This window comes from Ruditapes philippinarum, unplaced genomic scaffold (genome assembly GCF_026571515.1).
Source record: "Ruditapes philippinarum isolate M1 unplaced genomic scaffold, ASM2657151v2 ctg13802_1_1_1_1, whole genome shotgun sequence".
NCBI classification, from domain to species: domain Eukaryota; kingdom Metazoa; phylum Mollusca; class Bivalvia; order Venerida; family Veneridae; genus Ruditapes; species Ruditapes philippinarum.
This window is the reverse complement of record NW_026852737.1, coordinates 11,461-29,877: the sequence shown is the minus strand read 5'-3', so window position 1 is coordinate 29,877 and position 18,417 is coordinate 11,461. Positions and strand designations below refer to the sequence as shown.

The window sequence follows — 18,417 nt, the reverse complement described above, 5'->3', positions numbered from 1 at the left end:
AACTAAAACTAGGTACGGGTATTCAGTGGGATTACAACTACCATACTAAGAAGGCCTATATCCCTGGATGCATTATTTTCAGAATTATGCCCCTTTTTTACTTGAAAATACCCATGTTATAAGTTTCTTCTAAGTCTAATCATTTGAATACTATCAAAGTTATTAACATATATACTCATTGGGACTATACATACCTTACTTCAGAGGCCCATTAATCTGGATTCATTATTTTCCTTATGATAAGTCTTTTTACTTATATTTTTTCATTGTTTTTCTGATAACAGTTTTATTTATTGATTGATCTCTCTCCCCTACCCCAGGGGCATTTGATGCACCAAGCAGGCTCAAGGGTGGCGATTTAGACAAAAATGATTGTCTCTCGGGTGGGGATTTAGACTTCAAACATTTTAATATGTCAAATTCCCCAGAGTCAACATTTTCTAAGTGACAATTTATTGTCATAGGATAAAGAACTATCCCTTGCATTCACTACGTAATCTAACAGTAGACGTAATAGTCCAACATGGCCGGCATGGAAAAGTGCATTTCAAATTATCATAAATATACAGTGTTAACAATTAAACTCAGATGGATTTATAAAGCAGATTTACATATTAAATGAGGCTGCATCATATACAATCAAACTTTAACATATTGAGTGTGAAATAAAGGAATTAACTGATTTGACAGAAGTCACGAAAACAGATTATAACCATAGGATTCTACCATGGATAACATTAAGGGAATCAGGAAGGTTTAAATTGCCGGCACAATATGTAGATTTAAGTTGATGTCCTGTATGTTTCATTAGGACACCACAGGATTTACTGTGTTGTCGCCAGTAAAAGCTTCTCAAAATGAAAGTGAAAGTAGAAATAAACAAGACTGAAATCCAGTGAAATCACAAAATGTAAAATTTCAAGGGCATTACAATATTAATTATTTGAATAAAAAAATTTTCAAGATGTTAGATCTGTTTCTCATATTATGTGTGTAATTCTTACAAACTTGTTTTTTAGCATGACTGTCAAGAATTCCTAGCACTTCCACAGGGAAATCTGTCATTATTTTATTAAATCTATATATATATAATATAAACAAGGGATACAAGTCGTGGCCTCGCACTACCAGCACTGGTTCGTAAAATGCATTCACATGTGTAAACTGTATAAAATATCCTCTATTCCATCAAAGTTATGTAGAAGTTAATATATGAACTAGTCATTACCCAAGTTCTACTACAAACACTTCATTAAAACCTGTAACATTGCAGGAAATAGCTATTACATTTCAATATTTACATTGGCTGTCAAGTTGTCGTCCATTTTGCAGGTGTGTTTATGTTCTGAGTATTTTTATTGGCTGATGAAAAAAACGCTATTGGTTGCGGCTATACGCTGTTATTATCCGGATTAATATTACTCATTAGCCAATGAAATTGACAGTCACTAACAGAAGTTGGATTACAGTAACGCATGCAACATACGGGCAACATCAAAATGGAAGCCGAGGATAGAAATTATCAAAACAAACAATAATTGTTACATTAATTTGTACCAGAAGTTAATGATTGCATCATTGATGGTGGTGGATGATTGATATTTAACCGATTACATTATTAAACTTTCTTATATGAGCATACGTTTGCATTAGATGTCGTTTTAAACGTGTAATTTAAAATTATGTAAAATTATTTTACAAACCGAAATTTTACGAACATGTGTAAAAATGAAACATGAAGGGTTATTTTTAATATTATTTTGTCCATGTAACAAAGTGAGTCATTTTTTTGTTGTTGAAATTATCGATTTTTTCATCAATGTCCAACAATCAAAAGAAAAAAAACTGTTGAATACTGCGTTCTATTTACCTTTTCATGAATTGAGCAATTTTGAGTTGTATCCCTTGTTATATTATATACATAGTGGGAAAGGAAAAAAGATGACAGAATCCCCTGTGAGCACTTCTACTTGACAGTTTACACGAGCAGCTCAATTTTAAAAGTCAGTCGACCAATCAGAACACAGAAGCTTGACCTAGTTGTGAAAAACAACCAATCACATTTGAGCATAACATCAATAACAGGGCTTCATCCAATCTGACATTAGCTGAAGAAGAGAGCAAGATAAACGATAAATCAAAAAATGCTGTTACCAGCCATTCATCCTTGACCTTTGATAATATGAAAGAATCAAAATCGGAGAAATGTGTGAGCGGGGACTTGAAAAACGAGTATTATGAGAAGAGGAAAAGTGGGTCAAATATCGTGGGTTTTACGGTAAATCCAATATCGGAGGATAGTAACCATTCCACTATATCTGAACAAAGTTCGGAATCTGAACAATGCTCTGTGATGAAAAACTTAAAGTTACGCTCAAGTCCAACTGTGAGTCAATCAAATGTTGGACTGTCTCCGAGGGTCGTTAACGAACTAGGGGACAAAGTCTGTGATGTTTCGTCATCTGATGACATTAATATTGGTAATCATGAGATTAACACTGAGTGTGAGAGTTCAGGATCGGAGGTGTTTAAACGTGTTCACAGTTTACAGGACTTTCGCAGTAAAAGTGACGAATGTGCGAGTGGTTTGGTGAAAGCTTCTAGTGATATTGATCTAGTCTGTAAAGCATCTGGTGATGTTGATGAAACTGATGAATTTGATACAGGGTTACAAATGGATGATAGAGCTAGTCAAATAGGTGGGAAGAATGACATTTCAGCTAGTCTGAAATCTGACATTTGTGATATAGAACAGAAAGGCGCTAGTGTAGGTAAAGATATCAGGGTCTCAATCTGAATCAATCGTTTTGAACAATGCAATACCAACAACAAGTGTACCGTCTCTTGAAAACTTGTATGCCAAGGAGACTAAAACTCTAAACACCAATGTCTTAGCAACAGAATATATGGAAGAGTCGGTAACTACGGACTCGGACAAATTCTCCAAACATGACACACTAATGACAGAATTGAAAACGTTGACGAAGAAGATTTGATAAATAACGTTATGGAAGTGACAACCAAAAGTGACGAATTTGAAATGCCAAAGAAAGTGAAAGATGTGAATATCAGAGCAGATAAAAAGAAATCACCAAAAGGAGCTTGTGGCTCTAGTTCAGGCGTGGGTTCAGAAAAAGAGGACTGTTTTTCATTGAGTGGCGTGAAGAGGATGAAGTTTGAAGGTACAGAGAAAAATCTGCAGATGCAGGAGATATGTAAGATTCAGAAAGAAGTTCTCATCTCCGAAGCATTAAATGTTCGAAAACCAAAAAATGTTGAACAAGTCGAGAGAGTGTCGTGTATGCGAGAAGCTAGTCCGAGCGTGGATAGTGACGTTGAATGTGATATAGAAGATCAAGAAGAAGATAACGATATGGAGGTGTCGGATGATAACGACACCGGAGAGGTCGTACCTCGAGTGCCGAGGACCCTGGCTGAGGGAGCATGTTACACAACGGCTGAAGTTCTAGCAGCCGAAGATGCCTGGCAGAAATATTTAAGGCGGAATGACAGTGTAGTTGTGGACACTTTTCAAGGGCAGTTTAAATCTACTGTATGTACCATTTAATTGTAATCCTATTTTCTTTTTTTTTTAATTTATTTATAATAGAGCACTTTTTTTAATTTATTGATATTGAAGCAGATTTGTATTTTCTATTTGTATGTTTTTATAGTTTAAAATGCTCAGGAGAACAAAATTCTAAGTCAAGCCTTTGTTCATTTTTAAATCATTTACACAAAAAAAAAACGAATGAATTATAAAATCTAAAGACGTGATTGAAAGCAAAAAAAGGGACATGTGCTTTCTCCCTCAGTCTTCAAAAAATCTACACCAAAATTGTTTTGTAAATACCATTATGTTATTTAAGACAGTATTATTAACTTCAGGTTGTATGTGCACAATGTAACCAGGTGTCTGTAACATTTGAACCGTTCATGTATCTCTCTGTACCTATCCCTCATGCCATGGAAAGACAACTCTGTAAGTTACTTTATTTATTTTTAATCAAGTCTGCCTGTTTAGCCTTCAGAGTTAGCATCAGGGTCGTAGGTACGATCTTCAGGTGAGGCGGAATTTCTCCATAATGATTTGTTACTGATTAACTGCTATTCAATTTAGAAGGACTTATTACGTTATTGCACTAAGGTGACAATTTGATCTCTGACATTTAGTTTAATGGTCATTTGTCTCTCGAAGTTGATGATTCAGAAATTATGTTGGATTAGTAGTTGGTCACTTGCATAGAAATTGGTCCTATTTAAATACTGGTTAGGCACCTAGGAAAGCTGGTATGGTGGACTGTTCACCAGGATATGAAGTACTATGAATTGTGTGCAAAATTTCAGCTTTCTCATCACTTTGTAAAAAAAGCGAAAAGTGTTTTTCACTCAAATTGGGCTGCAAATTGCCCAAAAGTATGATTTTCATATTATTTCTGGGATATTTCTTTAAAATCTTTCTATTTTATGTAACCCAGTTGATCTATGTAAGAAATCCATATTTTATGTGTTCAGTTTAGATCTCAGTACAATTTTTATAAGCAAAATGTGAGAAAGCATGTCTTTAAATTTCATTACATTATTATGCTCCCGAAAAATTTCGGGGGAGCATATAGTCGTCGGGTTGTGTGTCCGTCCGTCAGTCCGTACGTACGTACGTCCCGAATTCGTGTCCGGCCCATAACTTTGTTATTTGAAGTCGGATTTTAAAATTATTTCACAGAAGTGATCACCATATTGAGACGACGTGTCGCGCGCAACATTTGGGTCGCTACCTTGAAGGTCAAGGTCACAGCATGACCTTGCAGCAAAATCGTGTCCGGTCCATAACTTTGTTATTTGAAGTCGGATTTTAAAAATATTTCACAGAAATGTTCAACATATTGAGACGATGTGTCGCACGCAACATGTGGGTCGCTTCCTTGAAGGTCAAGGTCACAGGATGACCTTGCAGCAAAATCGTGTCCGGCCCATAACTTCGCTATTTGAAGTTGGATTTTAAAAGTAATTCACAGAAATGATCATTATATTAAGATGACGTGTCACATGCAACATTTGGGTCACTATCTTGAAGGTCTTGGTCACAGCATTACCTTGCAGCAAAATAATGTCAGGCGCATAACTTCATTATTTGAAGTCGGATTTTACAACTATTTCACAAAAATGATCACCATATTGAGACAATGTGTCGTGCACAATATTTGGGTTGTTTTTACACTTTGAACTTTGTCTGTGACATAACTCTGACACATCAAGAGGTATACCTTCCTGTGTCCAAAACCTATTCGGGGAGCATCACTCGGTTCAACCGGCTCTTGTTATAATATTGCATTAATAATACAATTTTCAGGTGTAACAATTATACCATTAATGGGAGAAGCTACACATGTGTTACTGGAGATGCACAAACAAGATAAAACTACTTCAAGGTCAAACAGGAGCTGTGTAATCTGATTGGTGGAAATCCCACTGACATCATTATAGCTGGAGGTGCTGAATTGGCACATCTCTCGAAGACCTGGTAAGATATGATTTATATGAGCCGCGTGTCACGACAAAACAAACATAGTGCGTTTGCGACCAGCATGGATCCAAGACCAGCCTGCCTTCCGTGCAGTCTGATCAGGATCCATGCTGTTCCCTTTACCAACCCTATTACAAGTAGAGGAAACTGATAGGGAACAACATGGATCCTGATTCAGACTGGGCAGAATGCTCAGGCTGGTCTGGGTCAATGGCTTGGTTCACAAACGCACTATGTTGGTTTTGTCATGGCGCAACTCATATTATATTAATTTATCTAAATGTAGGAGACATCATGACCTAGAAGGTGAGGTTACTGTCTCTCATCTTGGGAGATTGTGTGTTCGGTCTGTACTCGGGTCACTCATGTTACACCAGTATTGGTTATTTTCGTTAAGCGGACATGAGAGTGATTCATTAATCATTACAACCTTTCTTCACAATTAAAAATAACTATTGCATATAGTGCATTTCTCTTGGAATAGAATAGCAGAAAATTAGCCCATAGTGTATGAGTTAGAATACTTAAAAAAGGCACTTGATAACTTGTCAAAAATTTGCGAGTATTTCATAATCATTTCAAAATATGAAGTGTCAATCTTTGATATATCTTATAAAACAAAAATAACACACAAAAAAGAGTGCAGAAAATCCATAAACTTTTCCTGCCTAAAAGCTGTTTTTGAGTAAATTAATGAAAGTTTCTAGTTACATTTGTATATGTATAATTATGATAGATTATAAATTCCCTTTTTACTTTTAACAGGAGGATAACACCATGCTGCGATACATCAACGACTCTTCTCGAACAATTTATGCTTTCGAGATGGACCAGTCTACATCCGGTAGTTGTCATGGTAATGAGAACCCTCCACACTCTGCCATGAATGTTACACCGGCCACGTCACAAGACAACCTCGCCTCTCAAGTCGATTCTTTTAACAACGTAGACTCGTATTTTGTCAACAGTAACGTTAATTTGGGCTCTGAAACATTCTCTGAAGCAGATCCCTACTATGGTCAATCTGGGTCAGCAGATTTTAAGAATTCAGGAAGTTTGGATGATATGGTAGGCACAGGATTGTGGGAATGGAATCAAAATGGGTCGGACAAAAGACGAGGGAGTCTGGAAACAGAAACTGGTGAAAATCCAGTGGTAGATAGTACAACATCTGCTACAGGTAAATCTTGCTTCATTGTATGATTTATTGTGCATAAATAGTGGTTAGGGGATTCCTAGGTGACCTCTTAAAATAAAGGTGATCGTTTTTTGTTGACATTTAGTGACATTGATGTAATGTCCCTACTACTTTGGAGAAAGGCATAAAACCATCCTATTGTCCTGCTGCCATGCTGTCCCTCTGTAGACTGACAAAACAGTGGAATGTAGGGATTTTTGTGACTTATGGACACTTTTGTGGTTTTATCTTCTGTAGATGTCTTTAGATAGGTCTTGTATACAGATCTTTTCCCTATGGCAAGTACTACCTATTCCCCAACCCCTTCCCCCCCCCAATTTCTAAGATTACCCTCATTTCCAAAAAAATTAGCAAGGAAAAAACACCAGTCAGTCAGTTACTTTATTAAGAAAAAAAAAAGACCGCCTCCGTGGTCGAGAGGTTAGGAGTCGATGACTTCTAATCCAGTTACTTCTCTGGTGTGGGTTGATCCCCGGGAGATGCTTTGGTAGTTTAGCACGGAGGAAGGTAGTCTAGTACTGGTGTAACTCTCCAGGAACGATGGTTAGGAAACTACCCACCTATATGACTGAAATACTGTTGGGAAAAGGTTGTAAAATGAAACAAACAAACAAACAAAATTTGTAAAAAAGAGTATTAAGATGTAAACAGGTTAAATGAGCATTGATATAAAGACATTTCTATTTCAGGATTTGATATAAGTGAAGATATAGCGAGAGCAGAGGGTTGTGAAGCCGTGGAGAAATCCACGGTAACCAGTTCTACTGTCACTACAGATGACTGGAAATCTTGTGCTATATGTCTCGAAGAAATGCCGGAGAATGAGCTGATGGTTCACACAACATGTGGCGGTACTTTCTGCTCTGCTTGTTTAGAGGTAATATTTTATAGTAACAGTGTTAATATATCTGCTTGAGAGGTCACTAGTTAGGGTTCTATTTTGGTCATAAACATGTTTATCATGTACCCAAGCCACTTTTGCGACTCAGTAAAAATGGTGTTGCATGACGTCATTCGTGTTATACAAACATAGGGTTAAGACGCGCTGAATGTTATACGAAAGGGGTGTCAATGAAAAATGTTACTTTTTTCACTTGAAAAGTTTTTTTATTTTGAGTATATTATATTCGGGTAAGTTCATTACTAAATTTATTTTTGGTAATTGTTGAATATGATAATAATATGCTTGCTAGAGGCTTGCATAATATAATTTTATTCAAGTGGTTCAATAAATTCAGTATTAAACTTACACTCTTTCAATATTTGCTTCTTACTCATGTGACACCAGTACTGGTTAGTTCCAGGAAGTGGAGTCAAGAGTTGTTTTAATAAGTTTTCATCACAATAAAGCTAAAAAAGAAGCTTATCTTTGTTGCATAAGCTATTAATTTTAAAAAATTTGCATAAATTAAGTTTTAGAAGTTTGCATGGTCCATTAATTTCCAATTTTTGCATACCTTATTTATTCAAAAGTTTGCATAAGTCTTTTATTTTAAGGTGTGCATAAACTTCGACTATTTATTTCGAAAGTTGAATAAGCCATTAATTTAAAAATGTATTTAACATTGTCCATTTATTTCATATAAGTTTTGAATAAAATAGAAGGCCAAGTCATTGAATTACAGAAACAGATATGTTTAGTAAATAAATGGATGAATTAAACAAATGATTTCAGTGTTTCAGTATTTAAATTTCAGATGTCTGCCCAGCATTATAGAGATTCTGTATACTGTTGTCCTGTAAGTATGTGTTTTAGTCAGGATCTTAAACAATGAAAATAATTTCCTGAAATCTTCATTTTGTAAGTGATATAAAATTGTTCATAAATTTCCTTACTATCATATTGCAGAACAGTTTTGGAAGTCAATACTGTTGAATAAATATTTGGAAGTGGCCATTTTTGTTACTTGGTGGTTTTTATTTATGCCTCAACTGAAGAGGTTGTATAGATTTATTTCCCCTTGTCTGTCTATCATGCTGTTTGTTCATACACTTACAAAATATTAGAATGAGGGGGAATTGATCTCCAATAGAAGGGGAGCTGTGCCTATGGCCTAGTGGTAAAGGTGTCTACCTCTCAACCCAGGGATCATGGGTTCGAGCCCTAATCGGGTCACGACCATGTTTCTTCATATGACAACAGTACTGCTTGGTTCCAGGAAGCGGACTCGAAAGTGATTAATATAAGTTGCAAGAACCAAGCTTAAATAAATATGTTTAAACCAATCCGATAGACATACTTCTAGTTAATAATAAAATGTTCAATTTGAGCAGCTGCTTGTATAGTGTTTCACAAACTTAGTTATTTTCCTACAATATCTTTTTGCAAAAAAATTCAAGTATGCTAATAGAATTATATTAAGGAAAAATAAAATTTAGATGTAACAGAAAAAAGTAGTAATATAACAAATTTGTAAAGCATATTTGTTTTATACAGGTATGTTCAACACCAGCTGATATGACGGAAGATTTTGTTCCATTAACAAATGCTGCCAATCATAAACCAAAAACAAGGTTAGTTTACAATATTATCTCATATATACATTAACATATATTCTGTACAACTTTCTTTTTTAGCTCACCTGTCACAAAGTGACAGGGTGAGCTTTTGTGATCGCTGAGCTTTTGTGATCGCTTTTTGTCCGGCGTCCGTCCGGCGTCCGTCCGTTCGTAAACTTTTACTTTAAATGACATCTCCTCATAAACCACTAAGCCAATTTCATCCAAACTTCACAGGAATGTTCCTTTGGTGGTCACCTTTAAAAAGTGTTCAAAGAATTTAATTCCATGCAGAACTCTGGTTGCCATGGCAACCGAAAGAAAAAACTTTAAATATCTTCTTTTAAAAAACCGTAAGAGCTAGAGCTTAGATATTTGGCATGTAACATCTTCTAGTGAGTGTCTACCAAGTTTGTTCAAATAAAAGCCCTGGGGTCAAAATTGGCCCCGCCCCAGGGGGTCATTGATTTTCCCTATATGCGTATAGTAAAAACTTAAAAAATCTCTTTTAAAGAACCCAAAGAGCTAGAGCTTAGATATTTAGCATGAAACATCTTCTAATGAGTGTCTACCAAGTTTGTTTAAATAAAAGCCCCGGGGTCAAAATTGGCCCCGCCCCAGGGGGTCATTGATTTTCCCTATATGCATATAGTAAAAACTTAAAAAAATCTTCTTTTAAAGAACTCAAAGAGCTAGAGCTAAGATATTTAGCATGAAACATCTTCTAATGAGTGTCTACCAAGTTTGTTCAAATAAAAGCCCTGGGGTCAAAATTGGCCAGCCCCGGGGGTCATTGATTTTCCTTATATGTGTATAGCAAAAAACTTAAAAATCTTCTTTGAAAAAAACCCAAATAGCTAGAGTTTAGATATTAAGCATGAAAACATTTTCTAGTAAGTGTCTATAAAGTTTGTTCAAATGAAAGCCCTGGGGTCAAAACTGGCCCCGCCCCAGGGGTGTCATTTTATTTCACTATATGTGTATGATAAAAACTTAAAAAATCTGCTTTTAAGAAACCCAATGAGCTAGAGCTTAGATGTTTAGCATGAAACATCATCTTATGGGTGTTTACCAAGTTTGTTCAAATAAAAGCCCTTGGGTTAAAATTGGCCCTGTCGGGGTGTGGGGGGGGAGCTATATACAGGTGAGCGACTTCAGGGCCATCATGGCCCTCTTGTTTATTGTATGCATACAAAATAAATGTGGATGAGATTGCACTTTTTATTTGTAACCAATACCTTCCCATACCTGAGGCAATTACCTGGTGATTTTTGACTTTGGATTATTAAACACATGATAAAGGATGGAAATATTTCTGCAAAAAGTTCTTGCAAGGTATTAATTAGTAAGTTAGAAATATCTATGCTATTTTTGCACAAAGCTACTTTGTTACTCCAGCAGTTTGTGATCAGATATATACTAAGTTCATTTTCCCAGCACTGCTCAGTAAACGAGGTGGGGAAAGAAAGGTGGGTGCTTTGTTTCTTCACAAATAATTTTGTATAACAATGAAACATGATAATGCATGATAATATCATTCCAACTGTAAAGGTGTTAAGCGGAGGATTTTCCTTATGATTAAAACAGTCAATTTAACTATAAAGCCCAAAAAATAAGAAAATTATGGCAGATAATGAGTATCAAGATATGTATGATGTTTTTAGCTTGACTATTCAAAGAATAGGGACATCTATTGTATTTGCATAGGCGTTGGCATCAGTTTGGTAACATTTTTGCGTGCAAGTCAATATCTCCAAAACTACTGAAGGAAATGGATTGAAAATTCATACACATATTTTAGAACATAATAGAAGGTCACTAGTGGTGCAAGGGCCATAACTCTTATATGGATTTTGACAATAGTAGCTCTTTTTTGAACTTGGGCACTTGTTTCAACTATCAAGCACTGAGAATAGTATAGTATGCTGTCTAACTGACAGCTCTTATTTTATATTTACAGGATTGTTGCTATACCTATTTCTTATCGCTGTGAGAAAGACATATCAGGGACAGATAATCCATACCTGTTTGCACATCCATCTTTACTGAATCTACCTAGTAACTTGACTGGTCAACATATCTATACATGTATACAAACCATTAGACCTGACATGAACAACTTTAAAATATTGCTCACTGACGGCACGGTAAGTGAATTTTTAGTTTATACAAATTTATTTAAGTTTGATTGTTTTGGAAGCTATAAGCTTATTGAAATACCCTCGAATCCATTTCTTGAATCAACCAGTACTAAGCAATGAATGTCAAGTTTCTTGATCAAGGAAACCCTGGCTTACCTGACAGGATTTGAACTCAAGCGGTCAGCAATCTTTACTAGTCCCAGGGCTTCCATTAAGTTCCAAAATTTGGAGGTCAGAAAGCATTTATTTCACAGACTCGTGTCTTTATTTTTTCAATGGTAAAAAGCAGCAAAATCACTGGTACAAAATAATAAAATTATCTCTAAGTTGAAGATGTTCATATATATATATATATACTCATGTTGCACTGTATTGAATGTGTAACTGATTTGTGATACTGTTACCAGGGTTTACACTGCTCACGATGTCTGTACATGGAACACTGTACAGGGTGTGAAATACCTGCAGATGGTGAAGCTATATTACGTCCTGGTGATAATCTAGCTGTCAGCGTACAATCCGTGACAGACGATCAGGTGTCTGAGTATCAGCGTGTTAATCAGCATAGATCTATGGAGAAACAACGTTCTCATGAACCAGTCACTCTACTAGACTGCTTCAGTGCTTTCACACAAAGGTACTGTCTGATTGGTCAATCAAATATTCTAAAAATTTGAGTTCATTTGTGTCTTATTATGACCAAAATGTTTATCAATTCAAGCAAACTACGTTCTTTTAAACTAAATTTCCAACCAAATAGTCTCAAGTGTGTTTTTGGAATGCTAAATTTCAGATTATTCAGTGGAAAAATGTATTGTATGTTTTTTACACAGTGAAGAATTAGATGAACAGAATCCATGGTTCTGTCCTCACTGTAAGGAGAATCAGAGAGCCAAGAAAACCATGACAGTATGGCAGTATCCTGATACACTTATAATACATCTTAAAAGGTTGGTTTATACAGAAATTATTTCCTTATCAGAAATTGCATTTACTGGACAACTTGTTCCTCAAAAACAGGTCCTGTACCAGTTTATAGTTTCTTTACATTTAGTTCTTCATGTGATAAAATGAGATGTACTAACTTAACTAACCTCTGTTGGTTGAGGAATCCAGTTCTGAATCTGGTAGGGAGCAATTAAGTCCCCCCCCCCCAGAAAAGAAGAAGAGTTAGGCGATTCCACTTTTCTGTAAAACAATGAAGAGAAATGTCTTGTCTTCCAAAATAAAATTATACCAATTGACTTTTACTTTGAGATTTTGAAATAAAAATGTTAGTCATAATTTGAATCTGTTAGTGAAGTTGGAGATTTAAAAAAGTATATACTGCCTAATTTAATACGTTGTGTGAATCTTTTTCATTGTTTATATACTGCTTTAATTTGTCCAAAGAGATCAAGATTCACATAACATTGATATAGTGAAATACATGTTACAAAATGTTATGAACTGTTTTATTACAGATTTGTATTCCATGAACTGTCCAGTACAAAAGTAGACAACAAAGTTGTTTTCCCTATCGATAACCTTGATCTCAATTGTTTTATCTCGGGACCAAAGACCAAGAACCTCATGTATAATTTATACAGCCTTGTGTGTCATTTCGGAGGTAAGAAATTCCTTGTTAAATAATCTAAATGTCTTGCTGATTCCCTAAACTTTTGTGTTGTGTTAAAAATTGCTTGTGAGCAGAAGTTTTCATGAAGAAAATAAAAAGACTTTGTCAGGATGTCCTCTCTGTCACTGTCTAGACCTGTTTGTGTTTCATGTAACTTCCAAAATTACAGATTAGGCAACACATAGCATTTTTAGACTTGTAAAGTGTGAAACTCTCTAAGTATATCTGATACAGTCATGGAAGTTTCTAAGAAAAGTTGTCAGCATGGGAACTTACAAACCAAAATTAGGGTATTTTGACGTTTTTCATGTTCTTTAATGTTTATCGTACAGTTTCTACTTGAAACATTGAGTCGTGGTTTATTTAAGTTTATTGGCAGGTTACAATATAAATCTTAAACCTGCCAGTGGCAAATGAATCTACATATGCAAGAAGTGCAGACCAAGATCAGTCTGAATCTATTTGCTGTCTGATCATGGTCTGCACTGGTCACTATTCAGTCAGGACATAATATTTTATTATGTTTAAATAATGGTTTTGGTTTAATTGAATGATGGACATGTCCATTTAAAAATATGAAGCATGGAAAGGCTTAAGAATGGTTATTTTTATTCCATTACAGGTGCCAACTCTGGTCATTACACAGCATACGCTAAACATCCTGTAGGCGGACAATGGTATTACTACAACGATGAAACCGTGACAGAGACTCATCCTGGTGAAGATGAATTTACCAGCACTTATGTCCTCTTTTATCAAAGAAAAGGTATGAGAAATTATTGTGAAAGATTGAAAAATTGGTATTTGTCAAGTCATTAGTATATTCCAGCCCCTTATCTTGCAGGGAGTCAAGGAGATTTGGTGTGGGAAATTAGATCTGATCATCTTTCTGCACTGTATTGTGAATGCACTGGTTAGTTTTTGCACAAAAAAGCAGTAAGGGGTAATGTCATGTACAGAAAGGGACTTTTTATGGGGATTGTACCTGTGGGGTTGGAGTTGGTCATGAATTTTGTATTTCATTGGTGTCAAATTTTTCTGCTATTCACTAATGTGTTCCTAGTGTGTAAAGGTGAAAGGTTACAGCTGCTGTTGCTTTTACATTTTCACCACAGTCATATTTTTAAGATGATGTAGAACATTCAATTTACCTGGCAGGGAAAGATCCCAGGTAGCCTTCTGAAAATGTGGCCTTATAACTCTGTTTTCTTCAGAATCTGATGTGGTTATATTTTCTTATTCATTATTCAAGTAACTTAATTTTGAAAATTTATCTATTGCACTGAAGCTACATGTTAATACAGTATATGTTTCAGTGAAGGACAATAATAACATGATATGATGTGTTTTCAAAATACCTGTGAGAAATTCTTTTATGTAATGGATTTTGTTTTGTATGCAAACTATAACAGGTATTATTACTCTATGCCTTATGCATACTTTATGATAGAATTTACACCTATTTTAGGCACAGATAAGGCTTTACAGATACCAGATGATCTTGACCTTGGCTTTGAAGCAGACGTCACAGATCCCGAAGCTTCAAGCAGCATTCCAAGTGTGATTTTCCAACCTCCACAGGAGGACATTACCCTCAATTTGAATAACAAAACAACCACAGCTCCACCTACTTCCTGTGAAACTGCATCATCTACTTCCTGTCACCAGGTGGCAGCATCGACAGGTGCTTGTGACTTGTTTAATTCAGCTGACCAATCAGATGCTTACAAAGTAGATTCAAGCTGTGTGAGGGCGGAGCTAGCTGAAGCTGACAGCACTGCCCCTTCATATGAATTCTATTCCTAATTTGAATTTCATTATATTAAATTGAGCCGCGTCACGACAAAACCAACATAATGGGTTTGCGACGAGCATGGATCCAGACCAGCCTGCGAAGCTCGTGGTCTGATCAGGATCCATGCTCTTCGCTTACCAACCCTATTACAAGTAGAGAAACTGATAGTGAACAGCATGGATCTTGATCAGACTACACGATTGGCAGGCTGGTCTGGATCCATGCTGGTCGCAAACCCACTATGTTGGTTTTGTCATGGCACGACTCAAATATTGGCACACAAAAGAACAACATATAAATATGTTATCGGTACCTCACTTTTATTTAAAAATATTTAATGATCAAAATAAGTTTAAATTGAAACTTTATATGTGTTGTGAAGTTGGATTTTGTATTTTTTTAATTAATCTCTTTGTTATCAATATTATTTATCAAACAGTTTTGATAAATTGAAAAGGGGAATAATATTATAACATTGATGTTTCCCTTTTTTCATTTATTTTATTTCAGCTGTCAGGGCAAGCATTATGATATAGGTGTTTGTAAATTTAAGACTGTCTTGTTGATGTTGTTTACCAATAGTATATATGAATAATTTTGAGATTTTGAATGTTATTTAAAGACACAGAAAGTCTCAGTAATTATTACCATTTTTAATCTTTAGAAAGGCAAAAATGTGTTTTGTAATATTTTAAAAACTATTAATAATTTTCAAGCATATTAGATGTTTATCACCTGAACATGAGAATAACGCTGACTGTGAAATAATTTTTCATAAAGGTAGGAAAATGTAAACAAAGTAGAATTTTCACTTTAATACAAAATTCTGAATCACTAAAATTGTAAAAATTGACCAAAAAAAAAAGTTAACAAAAGAAGCAAAATATTGTTTAGCTATATTGTGGATGATGTCATTTTTGAAATTGTAATAGGGCATCCAAAAATAAATTTTTTTTTTTGAGAAATGAAATAAAACAGCAATGGGCCTTTCACTTTGTAAAATTTAAGTGAAAGTAGTAACAGGAATGTATCACCACCATGCTGTCTTACAATACTTGTATAGTGCTCGATGTTTATATTGAACATTTTAATGTCAAAATCCCTAGTAATTAAAACGGACAGTTCCAAAATCAAATGTCGACTAGTCCATTATACAATTTTAGGAGGCCCGAGGGTAAAAGACTTAATATGATATTGTGTTGATTATGATAGCATATGTAAACAAAGGTTAAATGATCAAATAAGATTTTGATTTCAATTATATAAGACTGTAGTATATAGTATATGTATGGAAAGAAAATTTAACCTTTTTGTACTCGAAAAAGTTTTTAAAGTTTTCTTTGATGTTTTTACAAAGTTTAAAAATGATTGAAAGATTTGGATATTTGAGACTCAGTCAGGATCATGGAAAATGAGAGAATTGTTTTTGTAATTTGTTACCTTTGTTAACATTATTTTTTGGCTTTGTTGTATGTGAATTAATCAATTTTGATTAAAACAGATTGTTTATAAACACCAATTTTTTTATTTCCTTTTCATCCATTGTTTCTTCATTGTTATTTAATGGGTTTAGCATTTACAGTGTTCACACAGTGTCTTGTATACCAATGCCACAAGTATAAAGTCAGGTCATCCCAACAGGTACTTTGGATTCTTTCTGGTACTTTGGATTCTTTCTGGTACTTTGGATTCTTTTTGATGAGAAAATTATGATCATTGTTGGTTCTACTCTGTTACCAATTTGTGCCTGAAACAAAGCACGGAAAGAGCATCCAAGGTCTTTCTCCACCAGCAAAACTAGAAAGTTGACATATGACTTTTTGATATGAAACCCCTGTCCATGTATTCTTTATTGTTTAGTAAAGATGTATGGAGGATTCTTGAGTTCCACCTCCACCCGTTAAAACAGGGAGGTTGCTATATGATGTTTAAAGTGTTGGCATAACTTGGAATCCAGCCAAACATCAGCTCTAAGAATTGCCTACGAATAAAATAAAAGATAACGCGATCTTGTGGTCAAAATATAAAATAAAATCAGCTATCGTATAATCTGGCAACACTTATACCAGATTTTGTGTGTGTTTGGTTTGTTTACCCTTGGCAACCAGAAAAGAACGATATTGTTGAGCATGTACTTCATTTATAACACTATTATTAATGAGATATTTCAACAGATTTGTAGACAGACCTGGCTTTCTACTTGTGCTGTAAGAGTTAAAGGGACTCCACTGAGGTTTTTGTAAGAGTTAAAGGGACCTCACTGAGTTGTTTTTAAGAGTTAAAGGGACTCCACAGGTTTTTTGACATGATGTGACTGGAAATAATTTTTTGAGATTATTACTCCATTTGATGTAGATCTAAACTAATAACTAGTGTGAAAAATTGAAAAGCGTTTAAATGCTTTTCACTCAAATCAGACTGAGAATAGCACAAATATATGATTTTCATTGTATTTCTTGTATATTTCTTGGTTATATTTTATTTATTTCTGTTTTAAGTGCTCATGTTTATCTGTGTGAAAAATTAAAATTTCATGTTAACCTCAGTGGAGTTCCTTTAATTAAAGAGTTAATTGATACTGCTAATTAAGTTAATTAACTCATCATTTTCATTTCCTTAATTAGTATCTGCCAATTACTAACATTAATTTCATTATTTTTGTTTGTTTTTTTCTCCTAATACTTTTATTTTTTGTATAAAATCTGTAGAAAAAAAATGCAATCCTGAGGATGCAATATTATACGAGTGTAATGTTAAACATTTGCTGACCTTTGACCTTTAAAGCAGCATGTCTTCAGATATATGATGAATTTTTATGCAGAAAAAAAACACACGAAAAACCTGTGGTGTTTACATTTTCATATAATTTTAAGTGAAGATATCGTAACAAAAGTTTACATGAGGTACTTCCTGTCCATATCAGTTATTTTAGATCTGTTAAAATAATTTTCTAAAAAAATTCAATACTCCCATTAGAAACAGGGTAGAAATATGTGGATAAAAGTGAAAAATTTCTACCATCTGTTACTGAAAACATGGAAAATGCCTCATAAATTTTAACTAATTATTAAATTTCTTAATTTATAAAATAGTTCAGGTTTTATAGGCTTTTGTTTTGGTGTTTTTTGTTTGTTTTTTCTTTCAAATTTATTTTAGAAATCTGGAGACCTGCTTTTTAAGTTATATTTTGTGATGTAAAAATGAGCTGCGTCACGACAAAACCAACATAGTGCGTTTGCGACCAGCATAGATCCAGACCAGCCTGTGCAGTCTGATCAGGATCCATGCTGTTCACTTACGAACTGTGTAACAAGTAGTGAAACTGATAGCGAACAGCATGGATCCTGATAAGACTGCGCAGATGGGCAGACTGGTCTGGATCCATGTTGGTCGCAAACCCATTATGTTGGTTTTGTCGTGACAGACAGCTCAAATGTGTTACATATTTGTCAGATATCAGTGTAATAGCTTGGTAGTTTAATTAGGTATGGTTAGGTAATTGACATTTTAATTGAAGATTATTGCATTATTGAGAAGATTGGAAAAAATGTTGCTTATTTTTCTGTTGGCTGAAGTTGGTATGGCAAATTTGTATGAATAATATCTACAAGTCTTTCAATGGTTTTCAGTTGAAGTCTGTAA

At 34.7% G+C, this 18,417-nt stretch overlaps 1 protein-coding gene across 1 annotated transcript; it reads left to right on the top strand.

Moving 5' to 3' along the window:
- The first annotated feature begins 2,182 nt into the window (after positions 1 to 2,182).
- On the top strand, positions 2,183 to 17,606 carry LOC132722815 (uncharacterized). Its single transcript, XM_060707389.1, is given in 18 exon segments — positions 2,183 to 2,719; positions 2,772 to 2,954; positions 2,957 to 3,553; positions 3,889 to 3,982; positions 5,351 to 5,394; positions 5,430 to 5,521; positions 5,811 to 5,835; positions 6,290 to 6,704; positions 7,412 to 7,599; positions 8,420 to 8,461; positions 9,160 to 9,236; positions 11,182 to 11,368; positions 11,770 to 11,999; positions 12,196 to 12,312; positions 12,826 to 12,971; positions 13,603 to 13,746; positions 14,449 to 17,008; positions 17,071 to 17,606. Coding segments are annotated over 17 exon segments (3,456 nt in total). The 3' UTR covers positions 14,787 to 17,008; positions 17,071 to 17,606.
- Positions 17,607 to 18,417: the final 811 nt, after the last annotated feature.